The sequence below is a fragment of the Miniopterus natalensis genome, chromosome 13 (assembly GCF_054644295.1).
Source record: "Miniopterus natalensis isolate mMinNat1 chromosome 13, mMinNat1.hap1, whole genome shotgun sequence".
In the NCBI taxonomy this organism is placed as follows: domain Eukaryota; kingdom Metazoa; phylum Chordata; class Mammalia; order Chiroptera; family Miniopteridae; genus Miniopterus; species Miniopterus natalensis.
In genome coordinates this window covers 59,664,813-59,689,184 of record NC_142093.1, presented here as the reverse complement: position 1 = coordinate 59,689,184, position 24,372 = coordinate 59,664,813, and the positions used below count along the sequence as shown (strand labels likewise).

Sequence of the window (24,372 nt, the reverse complement as noted above, 5' to 3'; positions counted from 1 at the left end):
ATTAGAAGATTGGGCCCGGTGAGGATATTTACATGCCTTCCTCCCACCCTCACCTTTGAGCATCTATTCTGAGAGGCCTCCAAGGCCTAAACTCCAGATCTACCTCTCCCTGGTGGAGGAGCCTTGGAAAAATCCAAAGGATGACTTTAAGCTGAGCTCCTGTTGTGATATAAATCCCGTATCAAAATGGTATTCGACTTACAGGAACTTAAAATAAACACAGGTCCAGAAAAAATCCGCTGCATGGTGAACAGGAAAACCTCACTTTCACATTCTCTGACCTTGTGGCAAAGGGAGCTGTGGATTCCAGGGGCCAGGAGACTGGGGGCTGACACAGGGAGTCCCAGGAGCCCAGATAACCCGACACCCGTCAACACTGCCATGGATGAGCAGTGAGGACAACTAGGACTCAGTTCCACTTTTTCTCATATTATTACAACCCCACCCTTGTGTCCACCATGAGTAGCTATTTAATACAAACCCCAAAGCGCCCCTAAAATCGACCCCATTTCCTTCCCAGCATATGAACTCAAAAGGAAAAAATCTTTATAAAACCAAAACCACCAGGTTTAGTACGTTCAAGAAGAGCACCTTTAGTAAACAGGAAACTGTGTGTCAGGAAGCTGGCCAAATACACACGGGAGCAGGTGAGGCTCCCCGTGGCAAAGTTCAGTGGAACATAACTATAGGGTGTCCCCCCAAAAAGTTCCACAGGTGAGACTCCTGATGGGAGTCCTTTCAGGACACCGCGGGCAAACGGAAAGAAGGCCGTCGTCAGAGGGCAGATGGGTGGTTTTAAGGCTCAGGAGCTGCTGGTCCAGGAGAGCGTGGTACACAGCCGTACTCCATACTGTTCCACACTGTATGTTGGCCCACCCGGCTCTGGGGACACTGGCCTAGTGCTCTTTGACTTGTTCCCATGACTGAAGTCCTCACGGACCCAGCTGGCATGGGGAGCCAAGCGGGGAGGCCTGCCCGGGCTCCTGGCAGGGAGCCCCTCCATGGCCCTGTCCTGGACCCATCATGCCGGCTGTAGTAGGTAAAGTCCTGGAGCTGGGAGTTGCTGCCACCACCGCCAGTGGCAATGGCTGGGGCTGTGGTGGATGCTGCGGGGGAGCCAGCCTCTCCTCCTTTGGGGGAGCCAACAAGAAGCACCTCGTGTTCAGTGGTCGGCTTCGGGGGCCCTGGGCCCTGACAGGAGCTAGCAGTCTCTCCCACAAGTGGGGTTCTCTCCTGGGCTAGGCTGTGGGAGCTGGGGGTGTGGGGCTTTGTGGGTGTGGCTGCTTGTTTCCTTGTGCCCTGAGGTCTCAGAATCCCTGGATTTTCAGGGGGCTGCAGTTTGCAAGCCTCTGGCCCACTGGCCAGAAGTAGGGTGGCTGAGGCCTGACAGAAGGCCCAGCTCAGCGACACACTCTGCATGGCAGGCATGTGGGAGGTTGGGGGCACTGTGGCCTGCTGGGGTCTGCCCAGAGACAGGCTCTGGCAGGCTGGGCCTGCCTCAGGGGGCACTGGGTGGGGCCTCAGACTCAGCAGGTCTCAAGTTGGGCTTCACATGCTGCTCCAGTTCCAGTAGCTTCCTCTTGGAGGTGCTGACAACCATCTTGATGGTGGGGCTACAGAGCTGGCGGGCATCCCAGCCCCTTCCCTCCTGGCAGGTGGCCCGGGCTGGCCTCGGATGGTTGGGACATCGGCCTTTCTGAAGAGGTAACATAGCAGGTCATCCCGCCAGCTGAGAGTGTCCTACAGAGAAGAGAGGAAGAACTGAGAGGCTGGAGAAAGGCCAGGGGAGTCCTGGTAGAGGCTCATTCACCCAGGACACCCCTGTGCAGGCCATGTGGCCAGGACTGAAGTTTCTGGCTCCTGCTTGGCCTTTCCACACACACTACCCATGGTCAGGATGGTGGGGCTGGGGCCATACACGGATCAGGAAGAAAAGCCAGGCAGCCCCCTAACTTCACCAGCAATAAAACAGACCCAGAGAGGGAGAGGACTTTCCACAGACGCTTCCACTGGATGGGACGGTCAGGGCTGGAGGCCTGAGCACAGCAATGGTTTTCATCTGTTCCTCATTCCCACCAAGCAGAGCCTGGAGGAGCCTGGTGGAGGTGTCTCCTGAGGCAGATGGACACCATGAGAAGAGGAAAGGCAGTGAGTGCATGCAGAAGAGGAGTTGGGGTTCACCAAGGATGGAGTCAGACCCCGGCCCGCTGGACCCATGTCAGGGAGCGTCTGTCTGTGGGACGGCTCAGCAGCACAGAACCACCTGCACCTACCAGCAACTCCTGGCCCAGGAAGACATCTGGACGCTCAACTTGACAGAGACACAGTCTGCTGTTTTGCGTGCAGGTTGGGAGTCACATATCCAGGGTTTTTGTACAGTGAGACCTGTGGTCATTAATATCAACAGGTAGCACGTATCAGCTGCTTCCCATGTGCCAGGCACTATGCTAGAAACCACAGGTGTAATCGTGAGAGAATGAAACCATCCCCCCTCCCTTCCCCAAAACCTCATTCAGTTCTCAAAGCACCCTTGCAAGGCTGTACTAGGACAACCTGTAATAGGTAAGGCAACGGAGGTCACAAAGGTCAAGCAGGTCCCACATTGAGAAAGGGACAGATTGAGGACTGGAACCCACAGCTGTCTGACTCTTCAGCCATCTTCCCACCACCCAGCCCCTCTCTGCACATTTCTAAACCTTTGACACCCAGCTTCATGAGTCTGCCCTCTCTGACCACCCAGAGGGCCCATCTTCTCACACCCCTCCCCGCATGAACACTCACGGAGTGGAGGCCTGGCACGGGCACCATTGTGACTTCCACATCTTCAGGCCTGTTCAGGGAGGGGAGGGCGACAGGTTAGTGGGGTGAGCACAGTGGGGAGATGGAGGGAGGTGGGGGCGGCTCTCAGGAGAGGAGCATACGTTTCCACAACCAGCTCCTGCAGGGAGGATGCTTTGTTCTCATTTAGGCTGAAAAGGACAAGCCATCATCTGGGCACTTGGCAGGAATGCAGATTCTCAGGGAGCCCCCCTCTGCGCTCCTGACTCAGAAACTGCAGGCTGGCCTGGGTCCAGGCAGCCCAGGGGAGTGTGGCTCAGGCCTGCATGTGGGAGCCACGGCTTCAGACCGTGACCTTCCTGAGGGCAGGGCTTTGGTTTTTCTGCAGCTCCAGGCGCAGAGTGCTTTGTAGACAGAAACAAATGGAGAGCAGAGACCAGGATACATATTTCCTTTCAGGCCGATACAGGACCAGGCACAGGGCGAGTCTATGATAAAACTTGCTGATGAGCCGGTTTACTCTGTTGTTTTGAGAACAGGCATCCCCCGGGCTGCCTACACATAGGACACGCTCCAGAAATACCGACTGAACAGATACTTTGAATTCGCTGTGTCACTGGGCTCTACTAACGCAGGCCACAGAACTTACAGTGTGGCCAGAGAAAGTCCCACTGTGTGTGTTTAAGGAAATGAGACTGTAAGGCACGCATTTCATCCATGGGGTGACCCAGAAGCGGTGACCCCACCGCTCCTGGCCAGAGCTGTGTGAGGTGCCCCTGCGGCTGCAGGAAGCTGCCCTGAGCCGGGAGGGTGTCCCCACAGCTGACGGCCGGGGGCAGAGCTGCAGCACAGACCTCAGGGCGCTCGAGCTGCGGCCACCTCCGGCTTGCGCCTTGTTTTTGTATGGCCTGTGAGCTAAGAACACTTTTACATTTTAAATGATTAAAATATTTACTATCTGGCCCTTTACAGAAAAAATCTGCCAAACTCTGCTGGTGAAGGTTCAGAATAGGTAGGTGTTCAGGGCTCTGCCGCACACCTAGTGGGAGATGCTAACTCTCAAGTGGGTGCTGACCACATCTTCAGGGGAGCTCCAGGGGTGGGCGCACACCCTCCCACCCCCATGTTGGCAACACACTTCTGTTGCTCACTTCACAGGGGAGGAAACAGTCTCCTGGTCTGGGCTGGCTGACAGCACGCTGTGATTTCCTGGCTAGTGGTTCTGTTCCCCATCTGAGCCAGGCTGCACCACCCCCAGTCCCATCCCTCTCTGTGACTTTGTTGTTGAGGTGCCTACCTCTGGTCCTGGTCCATCTGAGGGAGTGAGGGAGGAGAATGCTCCCAGGCCTCTCAAAGCGGTGGGGGAGCCCTGGTCACTCTCCTCCAGGAACTCCTCCAGGCTGAGCATCTCACTGCTCTGCTCAGGGAGGTACAGGGCTGCACCCAGGCCTGGGGCTGGGCCGCACCCCTCTTCTGGATGCCCTGCTGGAGGAGAGGTAAGTTCCGGGGTGGCGGTACTCATGGCAGCTGAGGGCAGTGCGTCCTGGGGTGCTGGCATCCCGGGGCAGGGTGGCTGTGTCCCTGCTGCGAGTCAGGTCTTCACTGCTGAAGCTCTTCGATCTGCAGCGGAGCTCATCGGAGGAAACTGGGTCAGGGGAGGGGATACAGAGGAACACACCTCAGTCTCCTAATCTCGCTTGCCGGCCTCCAGTGGGCTCTGTGCTGCCTCTGGCTCCCTGAGCACAGAGAGAGCCCTGCCTAGGAACCCAGAGCACACTTCTCCCACGCTGGCATTGTGGGCGTCCAGGGCATTCTGGAATTCTCTAGAATTTACACTGGCATTTAAAAACAAAATAACTTGGGGTAAAAGTGGAAAGTTCCTTCTAAAGCTTAATTTATCAACAGCTGTAAGTACCATGCTCATTAGCCTGGGACAGTGCAGACCACTTTCTGCACCAATAAACAAACTTTAAACATCAAAAAGAAATCAAAGTCACTCACTATGTCTTCTGCGCACCATGTACTGGAACTGCTGGCACTGTCCCCATCCCGAAGCTGAAGTGACTCAGACTCAGAGAATGGGTTGCTTTCCCAGGTGCACAGAGCTGGTCAGTGGAGAAGGGATTTGAACCCAAATCTGTTCAAACCCCCAGGCCTGAGCTTGAAGTTGCGTGATGTGGCCCTATGAATGCAAACGCAACGTGCTTTGAAAAACCTCACTAATTGTATTTTTTAAATCATACAAACAATATACACCCAGAACCAAAGATCCAGGTCCGCTGAAAAGCACACAGCAGGCAAGGTGGACTTACCCTCAGGCTAGGAGGGGAACTGTCACTGGTCCAATTCCAGCTGCTCTCTAGGCTACCTGGCCAGGGCACTGAAAGGAAATGACAACACTTAACCTACAGGGCTGATGCCAAGTACAGCCCAGACTAAACCATCCAATCTGGAAACAACTATATAACCAAATGACCCTGCCCAAGTTCTGGCAAATGGCCTCAGGAAGGACAGCCTTCGAGTTGCTCTCGACTCTCCCAGGAGGAGTCCAGCCTCACCTGAGTGCTGGGTACCACGCACAGTGGGCTCTCAGGAACAACAACTTCTATCTATGTGTGTGAGGTCTAGGGCTGTGGCCTCAAACAGTTTTGTTAATACAGAAAATCTCACATAGAACTCCAGTATAGACAAAAGGTCTGCTCTGGGTAAGCGACGGGTTGGGGGTTGGGGGGAGCCCACCATTATTACCGCATGGAGCTTTCTGGAACACAGGTGGAGACACCCTGCCTAGACCAGGGCAGTGCCGCCTGGTGAGGGCAGGAGCCAGGACATGGCAGGTCATGTGTCCACGTGTGGACAATGTAGCCTGTGCCGTGCACAGGCCACTTCCCCTCCGTGGTCCATGGGGGCGGGACAGGGCCCTCAGGAGGAAAGAAGTCTGCACTCTTCTTGGTTGTTCGCTGCTCTTCAGCTCCTCTCTGTCCCACGTTTACATCTGTCCCAGAGGGGAAAGAAATCAACCTTCACAGTGACGATTTGGGGGAACCATACTCACCCTCTGCTCCCTCGGGTCAGAGGGTGAGCACCAGCTGCAGGGAGGGGGCACCACCCCCACCAAAGGCAGGCTGTCCCTTCCAGGCCTGCAGACCTCCCCTCCCGGCCCACTTCTCCAGCACACGCAGAATCAGGGGCCTGCCCCAGGTATCATCAGTGTCTGTCCTGCTGCACACCCACAGCTGGGGGACAGGGACACGCTTCATCGTCCCTGCTCACAGCTGGTGCAGAGCTGAGCTGCACTGAGAACCGGGGACTCACCAGGAGATGCTCTGCTTCCCGGCCCACCAAGCCATCTGCTCTGGATTGACCGGGTCCACAGGACACCCAGGTCCCAAGTGCCGGCGGGCCCCGCAAACAGCAGGCCTCTGGAAAACACCTGTTAGCAACGGCGCGTGGGGCTGAGCCCCAAATGCTTGGTTTTCCTGAAGCGCATAGAAGCAGAGCAAGTCCCCTCTTTGAGAAGGGAAAGTTTCAACTAAAAAATCCACCTTTCTCTTTGAAAAGGACGTGTCACTGAAAGGCAACCGTGATACAAATCAACGGGATCCGAAAATGCCTGTTCGTCCGAGCCCTTGCTGCAAACCCCTCTGCTGCCTTCTCCTTTCCTCAGCTGATGAAGCATGAACCTGGCTGCTCGGGAAGCTCACGAGAGGGGACGCGACTCCTCCGTCCTGTTACCCTCCACCCAGGGCCAGGAGGGAGGGCTCCGTGGTGTCCAGCAGTTTCACCAGAGCCTGCCCTTGCCGGAAGCTGTAAGTGTCTATGTCTGAGTGATCAGTGCCAGCACCATTCATCGCTTCAGGCAATGGAGAGGGCAGGAGATGATGCTCGCTCCTACGCTTACTGTTGATCACTCCAGAAGCTGAGTCCAGTGTGAACTCTCTGAGGCTTTGTTTTAATTAAAAATTTAGCTTCCCACCCTTCTAGGAGTTTGTTTTTCAGAAATTACAAAAACCAAAGCAACTTAATTTTTGAGAAGGCTGGTCTAATTCACCATTTCCCTTCTGCAGAAATTGACAACATGCCTAAATCAGATGGCAAGTGTTTCTAACAATTTCTGAGATCGAATTTACAACTTGGAGCTACTCTGGGCACCTAAACTCCAGGTGAGGATAGCGTGACCTCCATGCAATCAGTGCGCTCTGCATGGGTCACATGACCTTTCTTCAAGCAAGGGCAGCCAGAGCCTTCAGAAGTAGGGCACTTGGTAGGTAGTGACTTCCCCATCACTGGAGGTATGTAAGCAGAAGCTGCATGCTTAGGCCCATAGGAGGGCAGGGAAGGAGTGTTGAGGAACTGTGGGTCCCCTATTCCCACTTCAACATAACAGCTCCACTTGCACCTATTTTGTGTATGGACTTCCACACAGAACAGCTTGAAGGACAAGTCCTGTTGATGAAAACAGGTCTGAGAACCCAGGCTGAAGGGCACATGCACCAACTACTCACTGTGCTGCCTGTGGCTGGTGAACTTGAGCTCCAGGGACTGCTCACAGAGCTGCCATCTGAATTCTAGCCTATGGTGAAAATAAGGCTGAGTCAGGGGACCTGGACCACCCATGGGGAAACTGGGGTCCTTTGTCAGAGGCCGCCTCTGATTCCTGCCCAGCACCTGAGTGGTGGCTGTGTCCAGCGCCTGGAAGAGGGAGACGTGTGGACCCTTAGGACCTGCCTGTACTCTCGTCTGTACTCTCCCTCCCCCATTGCTCCTGCTGGGACAGCCTGGCTCTCTGCCTGTGCAATGACTGGGACAGCAAATGGAAGCAGTGTCTGGCCTGAGGATAAAGCAGCAGAAGGAGCTGATACTTAGTACCCTGGGAGCCCCACCAACCGGGAGGGGGGCTGCACCTAAAGCAGAGGCTGTGAAAGCAAAGCTCTCCCGGGGCCTTGTTCTCTTCAGGTGGCTGGAGGAAGCAGAAGGAAAGAATCCACCACCTGAGGGAGGATGCTGGGTCCCTAGAGAGGGAGCCCTGCACCAGCAGCTGCTAACCAGAAACAGACGGAACCCATAGGCCACCAGGCACTGCTCTTTCCCTGGGAAGGACTACACTGCCCTGTGCTGACAGCAGCCCTGGATTCCCTCGTAAATGACACCGGGGTCTCCCCCATTTTGCAGACAGTTCTGCGTCCACCTGAGCATGAGAACCATGCTGCCAGGGAATCACAGTGGGCAGCGCTTTGTTTGCAGTGTGACAGGCCCTCGGACAGGCTCTGCAGGCATATGAACAAGCGTGGGCTCTGGCTCAGGGTGGGATCCAGGTGGAGACAGCCTTTGGGTGAGCCTGGAGGGCCAGGCCTGGAGTCCCACAAGCTGCTGCAAGTCTGAGGGGAGGTGGTGCTCCCAGCTCCTGCTCCAGCCAGGCAGGGTTTCTGAACCACAGAGCCTGGGAGACTGGGGCAGACTGCTGACTGCTGACAGTGGACACCTGAGCCTGGCTGCCCAGCCATACATGGCACAGTTTCCTTGACACCCACCAGTAAGGGACTGCCATTCTCAGTGTCTGGTCAGGAGCGCAGGAGGACTGTCTGGCTGCCTGTGCTCACCCAACTCTTCTCCCAGGGGTGCTTCTGATTTGTAAACAGCAGGGACCAGGTCCTGGAGCTAACCTAGGCTTGCCTTGGGGGCAGGGCCCTATCTTTTCTTGGCTTGTCAAACCAGGGTTCTGCAGGCCATACTTCCAAGAGTCCAGTGGGTGATAGCATTATGAAAACTAATATCCCTTCATGTTCTCATCAGTTTCTAACACCCCAGGGGCAATCATTTTCAGCTCTTCCTGCTGTCTTCAGATATTTTCATCTCTAAGTTATAAGCAGAGTGTCTCTTTCAGTTTTAACCTTTATTTTTCCCTTTCTGTTTGCATATTTTAAGTGCTTTTCCCCGACTGTTCCATTTAATAACATCCAGGTGGAGTTCCTGGGAGCATCAGGACAGCGCTGCTCTGCACAGTGTCCTGCTCCAGGCATCTTAAAGCTTTTGTCTCTGACCATGACTCTGTCACCTCTCACACTAGTTTCTCTCTGGTGTTGCAGGTCCTCCTCAGGTGTCTGGGGTCCCTGAACCTTCATGGGCTTCACCTGGCAAGATGGGACTAGACTGTTCTGCTGGGAATTTCTCCACCTACTCAGGTGACTTGAGGAGCATTTGACTATCACATCTAGAGGTGTGAACACGCATGGCTATGGCATCCTGGGAGACGTTCAAGTTGTAAACCCTTCCCTGAGTCCCCCCATTTTTCAGTTTAGGACACCTGCCCTCCACTCTATCACCCGACCTCCAGTTCAGAGATGCTGCTAGGTCTCTTCCCTGGAGAATAAACCTCCAGTGCTGCCTGAGTTTAGCCCAAACTCTGGCTCACCTCCTTTCTGGAGCTCCTTGGTGCCACCAATTCCTGCACGGCAGAGGTGGGTTCTGGGCTTTCCCACTAGGCGCTGAAGACTGGGCCTCCAGATGGTGATGTTATCTGTGCAAAGTCACACAGCTGCAGGCAGAGCTGAGGTCAGGACCTGTGTCTGTGTGACACCAAACCTGTCCACAGCTTAGCCCATCTGCTGACCACCCTTCAGTCTGAGAGACCCCTCCTGCCTCTGGGAGCTGGGGTCTCCAGGAATGACCTTGGGCCCCAGATGCTCATGCATCTTGGTTCTGGAGGGACCTGTGACTCACCTGGGGTGTCGCCTGGTCCCAGGAGATGGGGGTGGAGCTGGAAGGGGTAGTAGTCATGGCTGAGGATGAGCAGGCCTGGGAGCCCAGCTCTGATGGCCGGGGCTTCATAGTGGGGGAGCCAAGGCCTCCGTGCGGTGAAGGCTGCCTCTGTGCAGGGCCACTGGCTTTGGTATTAGGTCCCTTGGCCTGGGGCAGAGAAAGACAGTGAGAAATGGGGTCGCAAGATCCCATGCCAAGGCGGGGCTGTCACCCCGAGTCCTGACAGCAGAGGCAGCAGGGCACACGAACCGCAGGGAGAACAGCTGGGCTGCGCCTCGTGGGCTGTGGTCTGCACAGGAGGCTCAGGCTGCAGGCCTGTGCTGGGGTCCCTGGGAGGCCGGCCTCGGCTCCAAGGATAGATCCCACTGTGAGCCCCGAGCAGCTGGGAGAAAATAAAAGAACAAACTCAAGAGGCTCAACAAAACATTGAAAAATCCAACACATTAACTATTGGGCACACCTGCTGTGTACCTGTGTGTCACTCGAATCCCTGGATTAAAAGGACCTTGACAGGTAGGTGTCTGCTCAGGACCATGGTCAAGGCCCTCAAGGCCCAGAATGTGCACCCTGCCAATAGGCATCCGTTACGATCTGAGAGAGGAGTTTGTTGCCACCCAGTAACTTGTCTGAGGTGTCTCCATCTGTGCATGGTGACACCGATGTCTCCATCTCTGCATGGTGACACCGCCTGCAAAAATGACATTTACCTTGTAGTTGTGCTTTTCTGCCGTCTCTGAATTTCCTACTGTGAACACATACTCTCCTCAAAGTTAAATAAAACCCTATTTTAAAAAAAAACATTGAGGGATAAACAAAAAGATCTTCACTACCCAATATCAGGAAAGGGGACGGGCTCTCCAAGTACAAGTCATAAGTTTCTGCAGGTGGAGTTCCTGGGAGCATCAGGACAGTGCTTTCTGCACAGTGCCCTGTTCCACGCAGCCCATGGGCTGTGGACCCAGAGCCACGCCAAGGTCAGATTCCTGCCCCTCCCCACCCTCTCCCAGGGACCTGTCCCCGCCCCTCAGCCACTCAGTGTCTGGACTCACTGGGAAGTCTCAAGCACCCAAGTCTCACAACTTGAAATCAGGGGAAAGTTTGGATTTTGAAAGATAACCTTGGTGGGAAGCAAGGCAAGTCTGGTGGAGTGAGTCAGACAGGCGTCCACTGGGTGAAGGTGACACGAGGAGCAGAGGAGAGGCGGAGATGGGTAGAGGCAGCGATGGCAGAGAAACCGCGCACTTCCCACAGCTGCTGGGAGACAGGCGGACAGACAGGTGGACAGACAGGTGGATGGAGGACAGGACGCAGCAGCCCAGGAGTCAGAGCAGGTGCGTGAGGCCAAGTCAGCGCCACTCGACTGACTTCAACATGGTGTAAGTCATAAAATAAGTTTAAGTGGCAGCGAAGAATCGATTGGAGGGAAAATATGTGAGTAATCACAGAGGTGATACAGACATGCCAGAAATCGTGAGATGGCACAAGGATGGTGACAGGAAACACTGCAGGAGCTAGTGGCCCCTGTAGACCGTGTCCCGGCCCTGACGGTGACCACGTGCTGATGCTCTGTCTGTCCATTGCAGCTCTAACACCTGCACCCAAGATGTCAGGGGACCTCAACAGGGTCATACAGTCACACTCCGGGCTGATCAGTTCTGCATTGCACACGGCTGGGCAGGACATACAAGCCTGCCGGTGGGAGAGAGGGTCAGCGCCTGGCCAGGGTAGTGACTGAGCATGGACATCCCGGCCCGAGGACCTGTGGGTGATGTCCCGAGGCTCCCCTAGCATTGTGCTGCGCTGGAGCACGATCCAGAGGGTGACAGCTCATCTTCTTTGAAATCGGCGTCCACACTGGCTGCTCTCAGCTTGGCTGGGAATTGGGGCCAGGAGGAGGGGTCCACTCTGTGTCATCTGGCCTTTCGGTACTGATTTGTCGGTTTTTTTGAATTTCAGAAATGAAGGAGGGGACATGAGAAGACACTGGTAGAGTCAAATATTGGAAATCTCCAGTGTCTGAGGAAGGGAGAGGCTATTTAGAGGAGGCTGGTAGGACAGAAGCCGACCAGAACCGCAGGCGTCTAGAGAAAGCCGGGCGGGCCGCTGGAGGCTTGTCTTTGTCCTTGGGTTTGCCTCTCAGAAAGGGACTCTTTTTGCGCCACGTTCCTACATTGTCATCCCCTGGATAAGCCAAGAGAGGAAGGAAAAAACACACAAAACGGCAAATAAATGAAATGAATAACAGCAAATGCCACTACATTAGCTAAGTGTGCAGGGAAATCGGAATCCCGTCCAGCCCAAGGGAGAAGGAAACGCCACCCAGGGCAGAGCCAGGGCCAGGGCCCGGGGCCACTGCTGCCCGGGCTCCGTTTAGTTAGTTCACCGGCGTCCCGGAGCCTGTGCTTCACTGAGCAGCGAGGAGAACTCCATGTTCCCCACGGAGCCGACCCGTTAGGCTATTTCCAGTCCCAATGTGCTGAATTACTGAATGAGAACGCATATAAATTTAGGACCTCATTTTCCTTCTCATTTGTTTTAATGACAGGCTCCCTGACAATTCAGCTCACACACAACTGGCTCCTGCTCCTGGTACAGACCTTGGAACACTTTGTGATATGTTCCTGGCCTGCTGCAATGAAAGAGTCCACCTGAACCTTTCTCTAAGAATTCTTTTTTTTTTTTTTTTTTTTAATCCTTACCTGAGGAAATTTTGTTCTATTGATTTCTAGAGAGAGTGGAAGGGAAGGAGGAGAAGAGGGGAGGGGAGGGGAGGGGAGGGGAGGGGAGGGGAGGGGAGGGGAGGGGAGGGGAGGGGAGGGGAGGGGAGGGGAGGGGAGAGGAGGAACATCAATGTGAGAGAGACACATCAATTGGGTGCTTCTGGCAAGCACCTTGCCCAGGGACGGAAAACCTGCAATGGTGCATGTGAACTTGACTGGGAATTGAACCCACGATCCTTTGGTCCAAGGGCCCGCACTCTAACCACTGAGCCAAACCTGCCAGAGCCACTAATAATTCTTGTACATTTAAAATAACCTCTCATGGCAAGATGAATTTGAAAATGATGAAAATACCTCCTTCTTATACCAAAACACCCTCAACATTTAGACCCCTACGCATCCTCTAATCCAAACCTACACTTTATGACCTTTAAATCAGTCTTATCAGAGCAGACACTTGGTCTAACTTCCTGAACCTGGTCTCACTTTCTGAACATGCCCTATACATTCAGATAACTGATTTATCCCATTTCTGATTTAGGATTAAAGTCCATGGTGGAACCTCTTGTTTCTTTCTCCACAGCACCCGTGGTGGCCACAGCTCACACCACAGGATAAGGGACAGACTTCAATGCTGGTGCCCAGGTCTGTTCAGCATCTTCAGGGACCAAAGCAGCTTTAGCTGCAGGCACTGCCCACAGTGGTTAAGAGTTCAGGCTCCGTAATCTGTCAGACCCATGTTCGGACCCCGGCTCCAGCACATATTCTCTGGGCAAGTGCTTAACCTTGTCAAGAAGGGGACAGTAAGCGTGCCTGCCTCACAGGGCAGTTAGGACTGGAAAATAGATACAGCGCATAAACGAGCTAAAGGGGTGCTGAGCCCAGAGAAAACACCCATTCCATGGCTGCCGTTACTAATGTTTACCACTAACCTGCTCACTCATGGATCCAAACAACAGTTTGGCTCAGTCAAGCATTTTTTTCTCTGAAAGTTTTGCTAGCTCAACTAGGCTGCTTTAGTTCACTAGCTCACCTTAGACAATACACAAGTTGAGGCGATAAACATAAAAAAAATTAAGTAGCCAGCATGAAAACCTGAGGCCACAGAACCAGTCTAGATAAAACTAATGCTAGTAAGCTTCAACCTGCAGTGAGTGTTTTAACCAGTTCATCTCCTGTAAAGACCGGGAATGCAAGCATTAGTCCCCAAACTGTGTGTTTGTGTGCATGCTTCACTTTTGCATTTTGAGTGACACACCAGGACTTGAAGTGGTGAATGTCATCTAGCAAGGCGTGTGCACATGTCACACTCAAGAGGCGGCTTATCATCAGCCTTTGGGCTGCAACGTCGGCCCCTGAAAGTGCACTAGTCTGAGGCATGGGCCTGGTCTTCAGAAAGTCCTAGTGTCCTTCATAACATTTAAATTTCTCAGGGTGCACGTTTGGCAGGTTTATAGGTAAATTATCTATAAAATGATATTTAAAAGCAAATTTCAAAATTAAACCATGTTTAAGGCAATGGCTTTGTTTAATCAATGGTAAGATGCACATTGTTTCCCTAAGCCTTAGCCTCTCTGAAATCAGGACTTAGCTTCGAACATGTCCTGCAGTCACTGTCGGCAAGGTGGCAATTCTGACAAAACAGTCGCTGCCACGACCAACTTATTTTCTTCTCATGTGCGCACAATTGCACAGCTTATAACTGACAGCTTCTTAGATCTGGTGAAATACACCCAGCACATTTCAGAACCTCTGGCAGACTCCGGATGACACCCTCAATGACAAGGTGCCTGCACCCCATGGTGTCAGGACCAGAAGACAGATCAGGTGGGAGAAGAAAACCCGACCTGCTCTTCACTGTGACGACAAGGTCAGAGCCACACACGGCCTTGCTGAAAACCTTGCGTATGTCCATTACGTGTTAAATGCATCGGGATCTCCCTTCAGAAACGCTTATTCCAGGCCTGGCAGACACGAGGAAACCCAAAAACACACACTATGGAGCCTGTCTCTGCGGTAACTTGTGGGCACCAGCTCTGGGTACTCACGTCCCTACCACAGTGCACACCGTGCATGAGGCTTCTCATGCTAAAGTGACTACCTTGCTCTGGGACCAAACTGCCACAACACTGTGGTGGGTTTGTGTTTCCTACTTGGTTGTTAACATACCTAAGGAGCCAGATGTGCCTGCATGGAGCACACCCCCTTCAGGCTCCTATGCACACGTGTGCACCCCCAGCACGCTATCCCATTGGTTCTACCCTGCCCAGGAGGGAGGCCTGGCACCCCCCCTTCACTTCACCTGCAGCCAGGTCAGCCCCTCCTACCTTTTCTTGCGGGCACGCCGGGGGGGTCTTGCTCTTCTGCCCAGTGTGAGCACGATGGGGTGGCCTCGAGGGGCTCCTGCGGACACGCAGCACTGTCTGGGGGGGACTTTGGTCCTTCTCTGGAACGCTTTTTCTTTGGCTTGATGAACTTGACAAAAGCTTTGGCTTTTGTCCAGCGGGTTTTCCTAGTTAGATGTAGATTTTTAGGTCACAGCCAACCCTGGCCACCCCTCCAATGGTCACTGGGTGCCCTACAGTGAGCTGGGATTTCCATCACCCGCCTGGGAAGTTGGCTGTTAATTAGGGGTTCAGAATGAGGGCCCTCTTTGCCATCGCCACAATGATCGTATCTGGGGCTCAGAGGTGGAACCTAATTTGCCGTTAATGAGCACAGACCCAGGATGGGGAGAAGCGTTCATCGTGGCAGAAACCCACGCTAGCCTCTCGGGAGACAGAACCTCAAACACAGCCCCCAGCTCTTGGCTGCCTGTGCCGAGTACAGGACCTGGTTCTGCGCTAATCTAATCCATGTTTGCTCCAAGTCCCCAGCAAAATGCCACTTTCAGGAAGAGCCAGGGACCTTCTCGTTTGCTGCCATGGTTAATAATAAGTGAAATAGGCTGGGATACTCTGCCCATTCCCGGCACTGAGGAATCAGGGTGGGGGGAGAGGCAGGGCATATTGGGCCGTTTGAATTGAAAACAGTGCCCCTTGCCCATCCAGCGTGGCTCAGTGCTTAGAGAGTCAGCCTGTGCGCCAATGGGTAGTGGGTTCAATTCCCAGTCAAGGGCATGTACCTGGGTTGCAGGTTCAATACCGGGCCCAAGTCAGGGTGCATGGGAAGCAACCAATGGATGTGTCTTTCTCACATCGATGTTTCTCTCCCTCTCTCTCTCCTTCTCACTCTGCCTCCCTCCTTCCCTCCCTTCCACTCTCTCTAAATATCAATGAAAAAAAATCCTCGGGTGAGGATTAAAAATAAATAAAATAAATAAAAACAGTGAATTTAAGGGTAATACATTGCAGCTGACTGGAAATGGAGGTCCTCTGACCTAACAGAACAACCCCATCTGGGTTTGAATCCTGGCTCTGCATGAAACAGCACTGTGTTCACACAAATCACTCTATTTCCTCATCGGTGCCTCGATTCCTGTCAACAGAGGGGTCAGGCAGAGGCTCTGAAATTCTGTGGTTCTGTGACTTCCAGAGAGGCCTTGCAGGACTCACGGGGATCGGACTTCAAAGTTGGGCTGGGGCAGGACCATCTGAAGGACCAGCTCCTGGGGCTCAGGCCCGGGACCAGGGGAAGCCCTGCTGGACAGGGACCGAGCCAGCCCACAACCAGCCTACTGTTCTCTGGAGAAAGGAAGTGTTTGTGGATATCCCTGGGGTCCCATGAATCCAGAAGAATTTAGGTTCAAGGCCAGGAGGTTCCTGTGCCTGAAGATCATGTGTGCTGGTTCAGGTGTCTGACCCAAGCTTCCTTCCCAAAACAGAAACATGGTTTTCTATGTCCTGAAATCTTGAGACAAAACCTGACACTCCTGCTTTAATGGCTCTAAAACCAGAAACCCCTTTCCCCCTTACACAGGCTCATGGCCAGCTGGCATTTGCCATACCCTGTAGGATAGCCATGAGTATGGAGGGTGGAACTGAAAGAAACCCTAAATCCTGTCTGTGCTGGAAGGGACCTGCACACAGGTGACCTGTCATACAGTGGAAGACACGGGCCCACCCACTGGCCACCGCTCCAGGTGGCTACAGTGTCCCCTCCTCGTGAGAGAGCAAGCCCTCTCTTCTGTTTAAGTCACTGGAACTTAAGTCAACTCACTGCTTTGGAGCCGGATCAGAGAACTGATGCGGAGCCATGAATTTATCTTCTACATTTTCCTTTTGTCTCTCTAAGGCATCTATTTCATCTCTGTAAATAGAGGTCAAAGAAAAAACTATCTGGCTTTTAAAATAAAACACATGAATTGACCCATCAGTCCAGCCTGGGACCTGGCCCAGAAGAGCCCGTAGTTTTCTGGGGTTCAGGCATCATGGTGCGCATGACCATCACGGTCGCAGAGGTGGGGATGTGTGAATGGAAGCATCAGACATGGTCCAGGAACCCTAACACCTGGAGGAGACCTACTGGAGCACCTAGGACCAGGCTGTATGTCATCTTAGGAGAGCAAACCCCGGATCACCTGAAACTTCAAGCTTGGAAACCCCGAGGACTCTCAGGCCAAGTCAATTCAGGAAATTGTGCACTCAGGGGCAGATACAGGGCTAAGCTGGCATTTGCAGGTGCAGACTTGCAAGACCTTCCATGGTGGGGAGGGGTCTGCCCTCAGTCAGTTAGATGGGCATCAAGGTTACAAAAGTCAGCTTAGCAAAGTCAGACCTCTGACCTCGACCCATTCCAACGTTGGTTTCTGATAACACTCCCACGGAAGCAAACTCAGAGCCTCTCTGGGGCCAGACAGAGGAGGAGAGGAGCAAAGTGGGCCTGGAAGGACCAGGCAGAGTGGCTGGGCTGCCCTGGCTGAGCGCTCAGTGCTGCGTGGGACTGAACTCAGCCCCTGCAAAGGAGCGCTGCTCCCGAGGAGGCGGAACTTCTGGTCATTTTCCCAAAGGATCCAGAAACCCAGGGTGTGAAGCAAAATCTCTTAATATCTAAATGCTGGAAATCAGTTCACATTTTCAAAAACACAGAAAGGACAAAAGAGGGCACCCTGCTCATGAGGAGAGGGCACCTGGCCTTCCTGAGGCAGATGGCCTGCTTTTGTTCTACCCTGTCCCCAAGTGGAGCACGTGGTGATATCCATACAATGCATCCCAGGGGGCTGCTGGCTCCTGTCCTACTCCTGCCTCTTGCAGCTGGTGTGGCCTTGGCAGCTCAGACCCCTGGTTTCCTCGCCTGAAAATGAGTCCTCTGGACCAAGGCAGCTGCTCAGGCTGCTCCGGTCATGAAGCTGCCACAGTCCTGCCTAAACCAAAGGCGTTCCCAGGAGTTCACTGTGGGTGAGCACCCTTGAAAGGTGGTAGCTCGCAAACCACAGGGCCCCTGACCATCGACCCTGCTCTGCTCCCAGCGCCCTTGGCTCCACATCTGCTATTCTCGTCTGTGTTATTCTGCTCCCACAGCCATGCTGCTTGGCCTTATGCTAGAGCGTTTTCCTGTCTGGGTTTGACGGCCTGCCCCCTGCCCCCCTGCCAGCTGCACAAAATCATGGAGGGCAGACACCGCAGCCCTCCCAGGGCTGGGAAACAGTCTGCTCAGAGAGGGCTCAGGAAGCCCTGGCCTCCTGCAGATACCCTCTAATGCAAAACTGTCGCCAGATCATCCCCTTGGGTACCAGGTTCCCTCATGAGTGCCCCCCCACTGGCTAGCCTTCCCCCATCCATGTCAGCAGCAGCACCCAACTCCCACCACCACACTTCCTTCTACACCCCCATGGAGCCCCTCAACACATGTCAGGTGTGTATGTAGCTCTGCTCACATCCCATCTCCCATTCTGGTTCCTGGCGACCAGGTAATTGGTCCTGTGCACCTTGTAGGGCCTCCGGCAAACCCAGGACCCTGTAGATATTGGCAGAGGGAGGACAGTCACAGCGCACCACAACCCATTCCCCAGCCCATGAAGAAAAAGCGGACATAGGAAGGGCTCAGCCTTCGACCTGAATTCCTTCCCTGGGGGCCTCTCTTTGCTGCTGTCCTATTTTTTAAAGTGAACTTCATTCCAAAAGCAGATCACAAAGCGTCTGGCAGAGGGCAGTGTCTTTGAAAAGCAAAGGCCAATCACCCCACTTGCAGAAACCTAGGGCCATCCCAGGGTAAACGAGAGGAGGATGCCGTGGTAGGATGGTCTGTCCCCTCACCCTTGGGATGTGATGCGCCCCACGGGTTCTCTGCCCTGAATGTCAGGGTCTAGGCTGGAGCTGGAAACCAGGACCCCTCTGTGGACAGGTCCCAGCCCGCCCACACCCCTTACATGTACTGCTGCTCCTCATGGTACTGAAGTTGATTATCCAACTTCTGCTCCAGAAGCCTCAGGTTCTGGTCCATCATCTGGATCTTTTCCGAGAGGTAGTGATTTTCTTCCTCCAAGTCCCCCTTGAGATCAAACAGCATCTAAAACACAGATCGACAATGTCTCAAACGCCATGCTCCCCATGACTTATGCTGGGAATCTACTTCCAAAGAGGAAGAGAGCCACGTGTACAAAGATGGCCATTTCGGTATTTTCTACGCCAGTCAGAATGACTAATGCGGTCAATGATCTGGGGACGGCCAAGCCTTCTGTCACTGCACCATCCAATCAGGCAGCCGCTGGCCACGCGTGGAGGCCGAGCTCTGAAAATGCAGCCAGTCTGAGCTGAGATGTGCCATTAGGCAAAATATACAACAGATTCTGAGGACTTAACAATTTTAAAAAATAATGTTACATATCTCATCAATATGCTGGTGGCTGGTGTGGTCCACTTGGACGAGGACTGTCCCACGCGCCAAGAGGTCTCAGTTTGATTCCCAAGTCAGGGCACATGCCTGCATTGCAGGCTGGATCCCCAGTAGGGGGACGTGCAGAACTGAGTGAGAGGACCCGGGTGAGCACTGAGCAAAGTGCTCAGCTGGAAGACAGACATGAAGCAGTACTGGGCTGTCTCCATGCACTGCCCGACCCTGCAAAGAGCCACGGCCTGATGAAAGGTGTTCCCTGCCAGTCATGGAGTTCGTCCCTTCAAATACTCCTGGCTTCCCCTCGGCCTCTGTGTGACATTCACACAGTCTCTGAGCACAGACCCCAATGAGGGCCCATTCCCACCTGGCCGAGACCAAGGCTGTCAGCCCAGGGAACTCAGCCCGGCGTCCCGAGGCCCACCAGCCCTGGGCCTCACCTCGCATTGTTTGCGGGCCTTGGTGAGCGATGTTTCCGTGTCCTGGTGCTGCTCCTTCAGCTCGTGGTACCGGGCCTGCAAGCGGTCCACCTCCAGCTCTGAGCTGTCCAGGGAGGCTTGCAGCTCTGTGCTGTGGGCACGCAGTTCCTCCTGCTCCCTCCTCTGCTCTTCATACTGGGCCTGCCAGCGGTCCACCTCCAGCTCTGAGCTGTCCAGGGAGGCTTGCAGGTCCTTGTTGAGGGCGCTCAGCTCCTCCTGCTCCCTCCTCTGCTCTTCATACTGAGCCTGCCAGCGGTCCACCTCCAGCTCTGAGCTGTCCAGGGAGGCTTGCAGCTCTGTGCTGTGGGCACGCAGTTCCTCCTGCTCCCTCTTCTGCTTTTCATACTGAGCATGCCAGTGGTCCACCTCCAGCTTGGAGCTGTCCAGGGAGGCTTGCAGCTCTGTGATGTGGATGCTCAGCTCCTCCTGCTCCCTCCTCTGCTCTTCATACTGAGCCTGCCAGCGGTCCACCTCCAGCTTGGAGCTGTCCAGGGAGGCTTGCAGCTCTGTGCTGTGGGCATGCAGTTTCTCCTGCTCCCTCCTCTGCTCTTCATACTGGGCCTGCCAGCAGTCCACCACCAGCTTGGAGCTGTCCAGGGAGGCTTGCAGGTCCTTGTTGTGGGCGCTCAGCTCCTCATGCTCCCTCCTCTGCTCTTCATACTGAGCCTGCCAGCGGTCCACCTCCAGCTTGGAGCTGTCCAGGGAGGCTTGCAGCTCCATGTTATGGGCGCGCAGCTCCTCCTGTTCCTCCTTCAGCTCCTGGTAGTGGGCCTTCCAGTGCTTCGACTTCAGCTGGGAGCTCTCCAGTGAGGTTTGCAGCTCCTTGTTGTGGCTCTGCAGCTCCTCAAGCTCCTTCTTCAGCTGCTGGTGCTGGATATCAACCCTGGGGATGGAGAGACACAGGGCCAAGGGCTGAGGAGCACTCCCAGGCTCTGTCCCAGCTGTACAACCTTACTCAAAACCACAACCTCTCTGGGCCTCAGTTTTTCTCATGTGTAAATGAAGGTTGAACAAAATCAGCAATTTTCAAACTGTCTGTTGGGGTTCTATAAGGCTGTCCCTGGTGTCCCACTGTTGGCTTGGGGGACAGGACAGGCAGGCTCGGACACCACTTCAACACAGCATCATTATTAGCACTCTTTATACTTAAGGTGTTGGCATCCCTGCCTACCCGGATAAAGGGTTCTTCTATTAAAACACTTTTAAAAAACACTGAGCCAGAACAATTTTGCTCTAAAACTCTATTCCTATGCCCAGCTCTTCTCCCCAATTCCAAGTCCCTTTCTAATTTCAAATCCTGAGATAAATGAAAGATGAGATTCTGGGTACTATGTAAACCCAGTGAAATTATGGTCATCATCATAATTACCCCACTGGGTTTCCTGGGGGAAGATTTATACCAGAAACTCCAATTACCAGAGGCTCATGGACTCAGTTTGAACACAGATGTGTCCAGTTTGGCCTACACAGTTGTTGTTTTTAATTAATTGGTTTATTAAGATTTAAAAATTTTTAAGTTTCACATCAACATTCAGATGTCTAGCTTCTTGGGGAAAAAAAAGCATAAACAAAAGCCCTTGGCCAGCCTCCCATTTGATGCCTTCATATGGTGTGTGCTCTCCACGAGGGTCTGGTCTGTCGCTGACACTTCTCCCCCACATCCTGGACCTGCCTGGCCACCAGAGGCACCTGAGTTTGCAGCCCTTCAGGACATTCTAAAACAAGGCTGTGGGGAGGACGGCTTCCTACAGTCATGACTCTGGATTGAGACAAGACCTGGACTCGAAACCTGACTGTGTCAACTAGGAGCACTGACCTTGAACAAGTGACTTAATCTCACTGAGCTGTTTCTTCACCTGTTCAAGAGCTCAGTCAATTCCCATGATTCCCAGTATAATGTTCTATCATCACCGTGAACACAGAATCAGTGTCCACTGAACTTGTTCCCCATGTCCCTGTAAGTCTCAGGGCACACTTGTGTCAACTGAACAAGACATAAAGATGCCTGTGTAACATACTCACAGCAACAGCACTGTGACTCCTGCCTGCAGGAGCCTTATCTACCACTCGTGTCCTCCCTGTGAGGCCCGGTGCAGCACTGCACGTGGGAGCGCTAGGCAGCACTCAGCACTCCATTTGGGGGCATTTCAAACAGCAAAATTGCCACCCAAAAGCACAAAACGGGAAAATCATGGCACTAACTGGGCCATGAGCAGGACGCTCATTTGCAGTGTGAGCACTGGCACAAGGCAGGAGTCAAAGGCCTTGTCGGCCTCAGCTGCAAATGTGCGCATCAGTCAACACCAGTGTCCTGCACTCTGGGCACATCCATGAAAGGCCACAGGTGCCATTCTGGGGGTTACAAGGACATTTCAGCCAGTAGGTGATTCATACACAGGGATTTCGTGAATGAGGACTGGCTCTCCCTCTCTCCCTCATGGGCCCGATCGCTGGAGTTAGAGGCTGAGGGTGCCCGGGCCCGATGCCATCATCATCATCACCAGTGTGGGAGGTGAGGCTGTCCAAGCCCAGACAGGGCACCATCCCAGGTGTCCCTAGTCCTTCCATCCCAGCCACCAGCTGGCGTCCCCTTTTACCTTCTTACCATCCAGCAGTTGACAGGGTTGGTAAAAATATACCATCACCAGAGGACTTTCTGGAGCTTTGCTCAGCGGGTGCTGAGTGAGTTGGTCTGAATGAAACCCTGGCAGACGCCGCTGCGTGGGGCGGGGCAGTTACCTGTCCAGCTCTTCCCGCAGCCTCCGGTTCTCATCTGTGACATTGTCGTTGACCCTCTGCTCCAGCTGCAGAGCCTCCCGCTCAGCGCTCAGCAGCTTCTCCAGCTGCCCCAGCGCCGCCCCATGTCTCACCATGTCTTGATGCCTGTGGAGGGAACACACCCACTAGGAACAGACACCCCAGAAGACTGCAGAGCCTCCCAAAAGCAGCTTCTCTCTGCAGCGCTGAGGGGGATGCAGATGGGCTGGGAGTGGGCCTGGGCAGCTGAGAAATGGGAGAATGGCAGTTGGGACAGCCTGGGGCCAGCTCTGGGGGATCTCCTCCAGCTGCGGAGCTGAGCTCTCCTCCTCCCACCTGAGGTGTCTCAGTGGTCCCTTCTAGTCCCTGTCACAGCAGCCTCCCTCTGCTAGTCTGCTGAGAACACCACGACTGACCGGAGGCTTGCCTGGTGGGGCCCAAGCAGCTGCCAGGGGCGAGTTGCACATACACATGCACACAGACACATCCTGCTCCTCAAGGCACTGCCAATCCAGCCCTTAACCTCCCCCATAACTTCCCCCTCAGTTTGGGGCTTTTATTTTCTTCCTGCCTCAATCTTCATTACAGAACAGTGCCTCTGGAGGGCAGTAGAGCACAAGAGGGAGGCCCTGACCAGCCCTTGGCCAATCCTCTAGTGTCCAGGGACAGCCTGACCCTCCTGCCCGCTGGAACCTCTCATGTCCAGGGAACCTCTTGTGTCCAGGGATGGCTCAGGAAGCTCTCCCCCAGGCTGACCTTCCTGCCTGCTGGAACCTTCCAAGTCCAGGGATGGCTTGGGAGCTCCCCACTTCCAAGGTGCTGACTGAGTCGTCTGCAGCCCTCCACCCACTCCCTATCAGCTGTCCTTGTACCATCTGCCTGGAGCCAACACTTGTGGAGACTCAAACTGGGAAACCAGCTGAGGCGGCTGTTTCAAGACAAATGTGCGTATGGCCTTTAGCCACGGGCAGAGGCTGCCCCGAGTGGGAGGTGAAAAGTGGGGGTGGGCTCTGCCTGGCTTGCAGGGTGGTGATCTTTCTCATCCAGGCTAACGATTCTGGAAAAACTCATCCCCATTTGACAAAGAGGGCCATGGACCATTAGGGTCCCGACTCCTGCCTCCCAGTTGTGTCTTGGACAAGCACACTGGTCAAGCATATTCCAACCATTAGTAATTGCCCTGCTGCAGGGAAGACACTGAGTCTTGCTCCCATTGAATCCCTAGTACGGGGTCTGACATCAGCCAGCGTGTGCTGGGGAACGAGTGAGTGTCCGTGTTGTGTCAAATGGAATGAATGCAGAGCCATCATCCTTGTCTTCCAGGCACCTGCACCACAAACCTGTAGCCCGGCTGCAGACATACCAAGGGGTCTCTAGCTATCTTTCCAACCAGCGAAACCTACAGAGTAGCACAGTAGGTCCGCATGTTTTATGGAGCAAGAAGCTACAGGAAAAACAGCAATGAACTCCTCCTTCAGAGCCAGTCAGATTCCACCTGCACAAACCGTCCCGGTCTGAACAGACATTAGGAACACATCATGACACTTACAAATATAACATTAGGTACATCATGACACTGTTATAAATATAACAGGACATTAGGTATATCATGACACTGTTATAAATATGACAGGACCTTAAGGATGAGGCCTGTAAGCACCTGGTGAGGGGTGGGCACCACACCAGTTTCCCATCATTAGTCAGCTGGGTGCATTCCCGCCACATCTAGACACAGGACCCACATCCAGTAGATGCTCACTAAGCATCACGTGAACACAGTATGGGTGCGGGAGGAGGAGGAGATGGAGATGCCAAGAGGCTCATGACGCTCATTTTGGCTGGAAGGAGCAGGCCTAATAGGAGCAGACATGCCAGCACCCCCGAAGGATGGAGACCTGGGTGGAAAAGGGGGTGGAAGGTCCCAAAGAGAGTCAACAGGAAGTGCTAGGTAAGTGAATACATGAGTGTCATCACCCCCAGGCTCACGACATCATCAGATGCCCTCACCAGGCTTGGCTGGCTTAGCGGCCTCCCTGGATCCCTTCGAGGGAAACTCCTGCCCTTCAGCTGCTCCCACTAAAGACCCAGCATCTGCTTCGCGTCTTGTG

At 53.9% G+C, this 24,372-nt stretch overlaps 1 protein-coding gene across 1 annotated transcript in view; it reads right to left on the bottom strand.

The window, feature by feature from the left end:
* Positions 1 to 802: 802 nt before the first annotated feature.
* LOC148091722 (protein Daple-like) overlaps positions 803 to 24,372 on the bottom strand; it is a 58,378-nt gene continuing 34,808 nt past the window's right edge. The window contains 17 exon segments of the mRNA XM_087823782.1: positions 803 to 1,002; positions 1,005 to 1,112; positions 1,115 to 1,184; positions 1,186 to 1,507; positions 1,509 to 1,614; positions 1,617 to 1,740; positions 4,136 to 4,201; positions 4,204 to 4,289; positions 4,292 to 4,423; positions 5,087 to 5,158; positions 7,284 to 7,351; positions 16,416 to 16,505; positions 18,565 to 18,704; positions 19,469 to 19,636; positions 20,216 to 20,390; positions 22,247 to 22,390; positions 24,034 to 24,159. Of these exon segments, the coding sequence (XP_087679908.1) occupies positions 803 to 1,002; positions 1,005 to 1,112; positions 1,115 to 1,184; positions 1,186 to 1,507; positions 1,509 to 1,614; positions 1,617 to 1,740; positions 4,136 to 4,201; positions 4,204 to 4,289; positions 4,292 to 4,423; positions 5,087 to 5,158; positions 7,284 to 7,351; positions 16,416 to 16,505; positions 18,565 to 18,704; positions 19,469 to 19,636; positions 20,216 to 20,390; positions 22,247 to 22,390; positions 24,034 to 24,159 (2,197 nt within the window).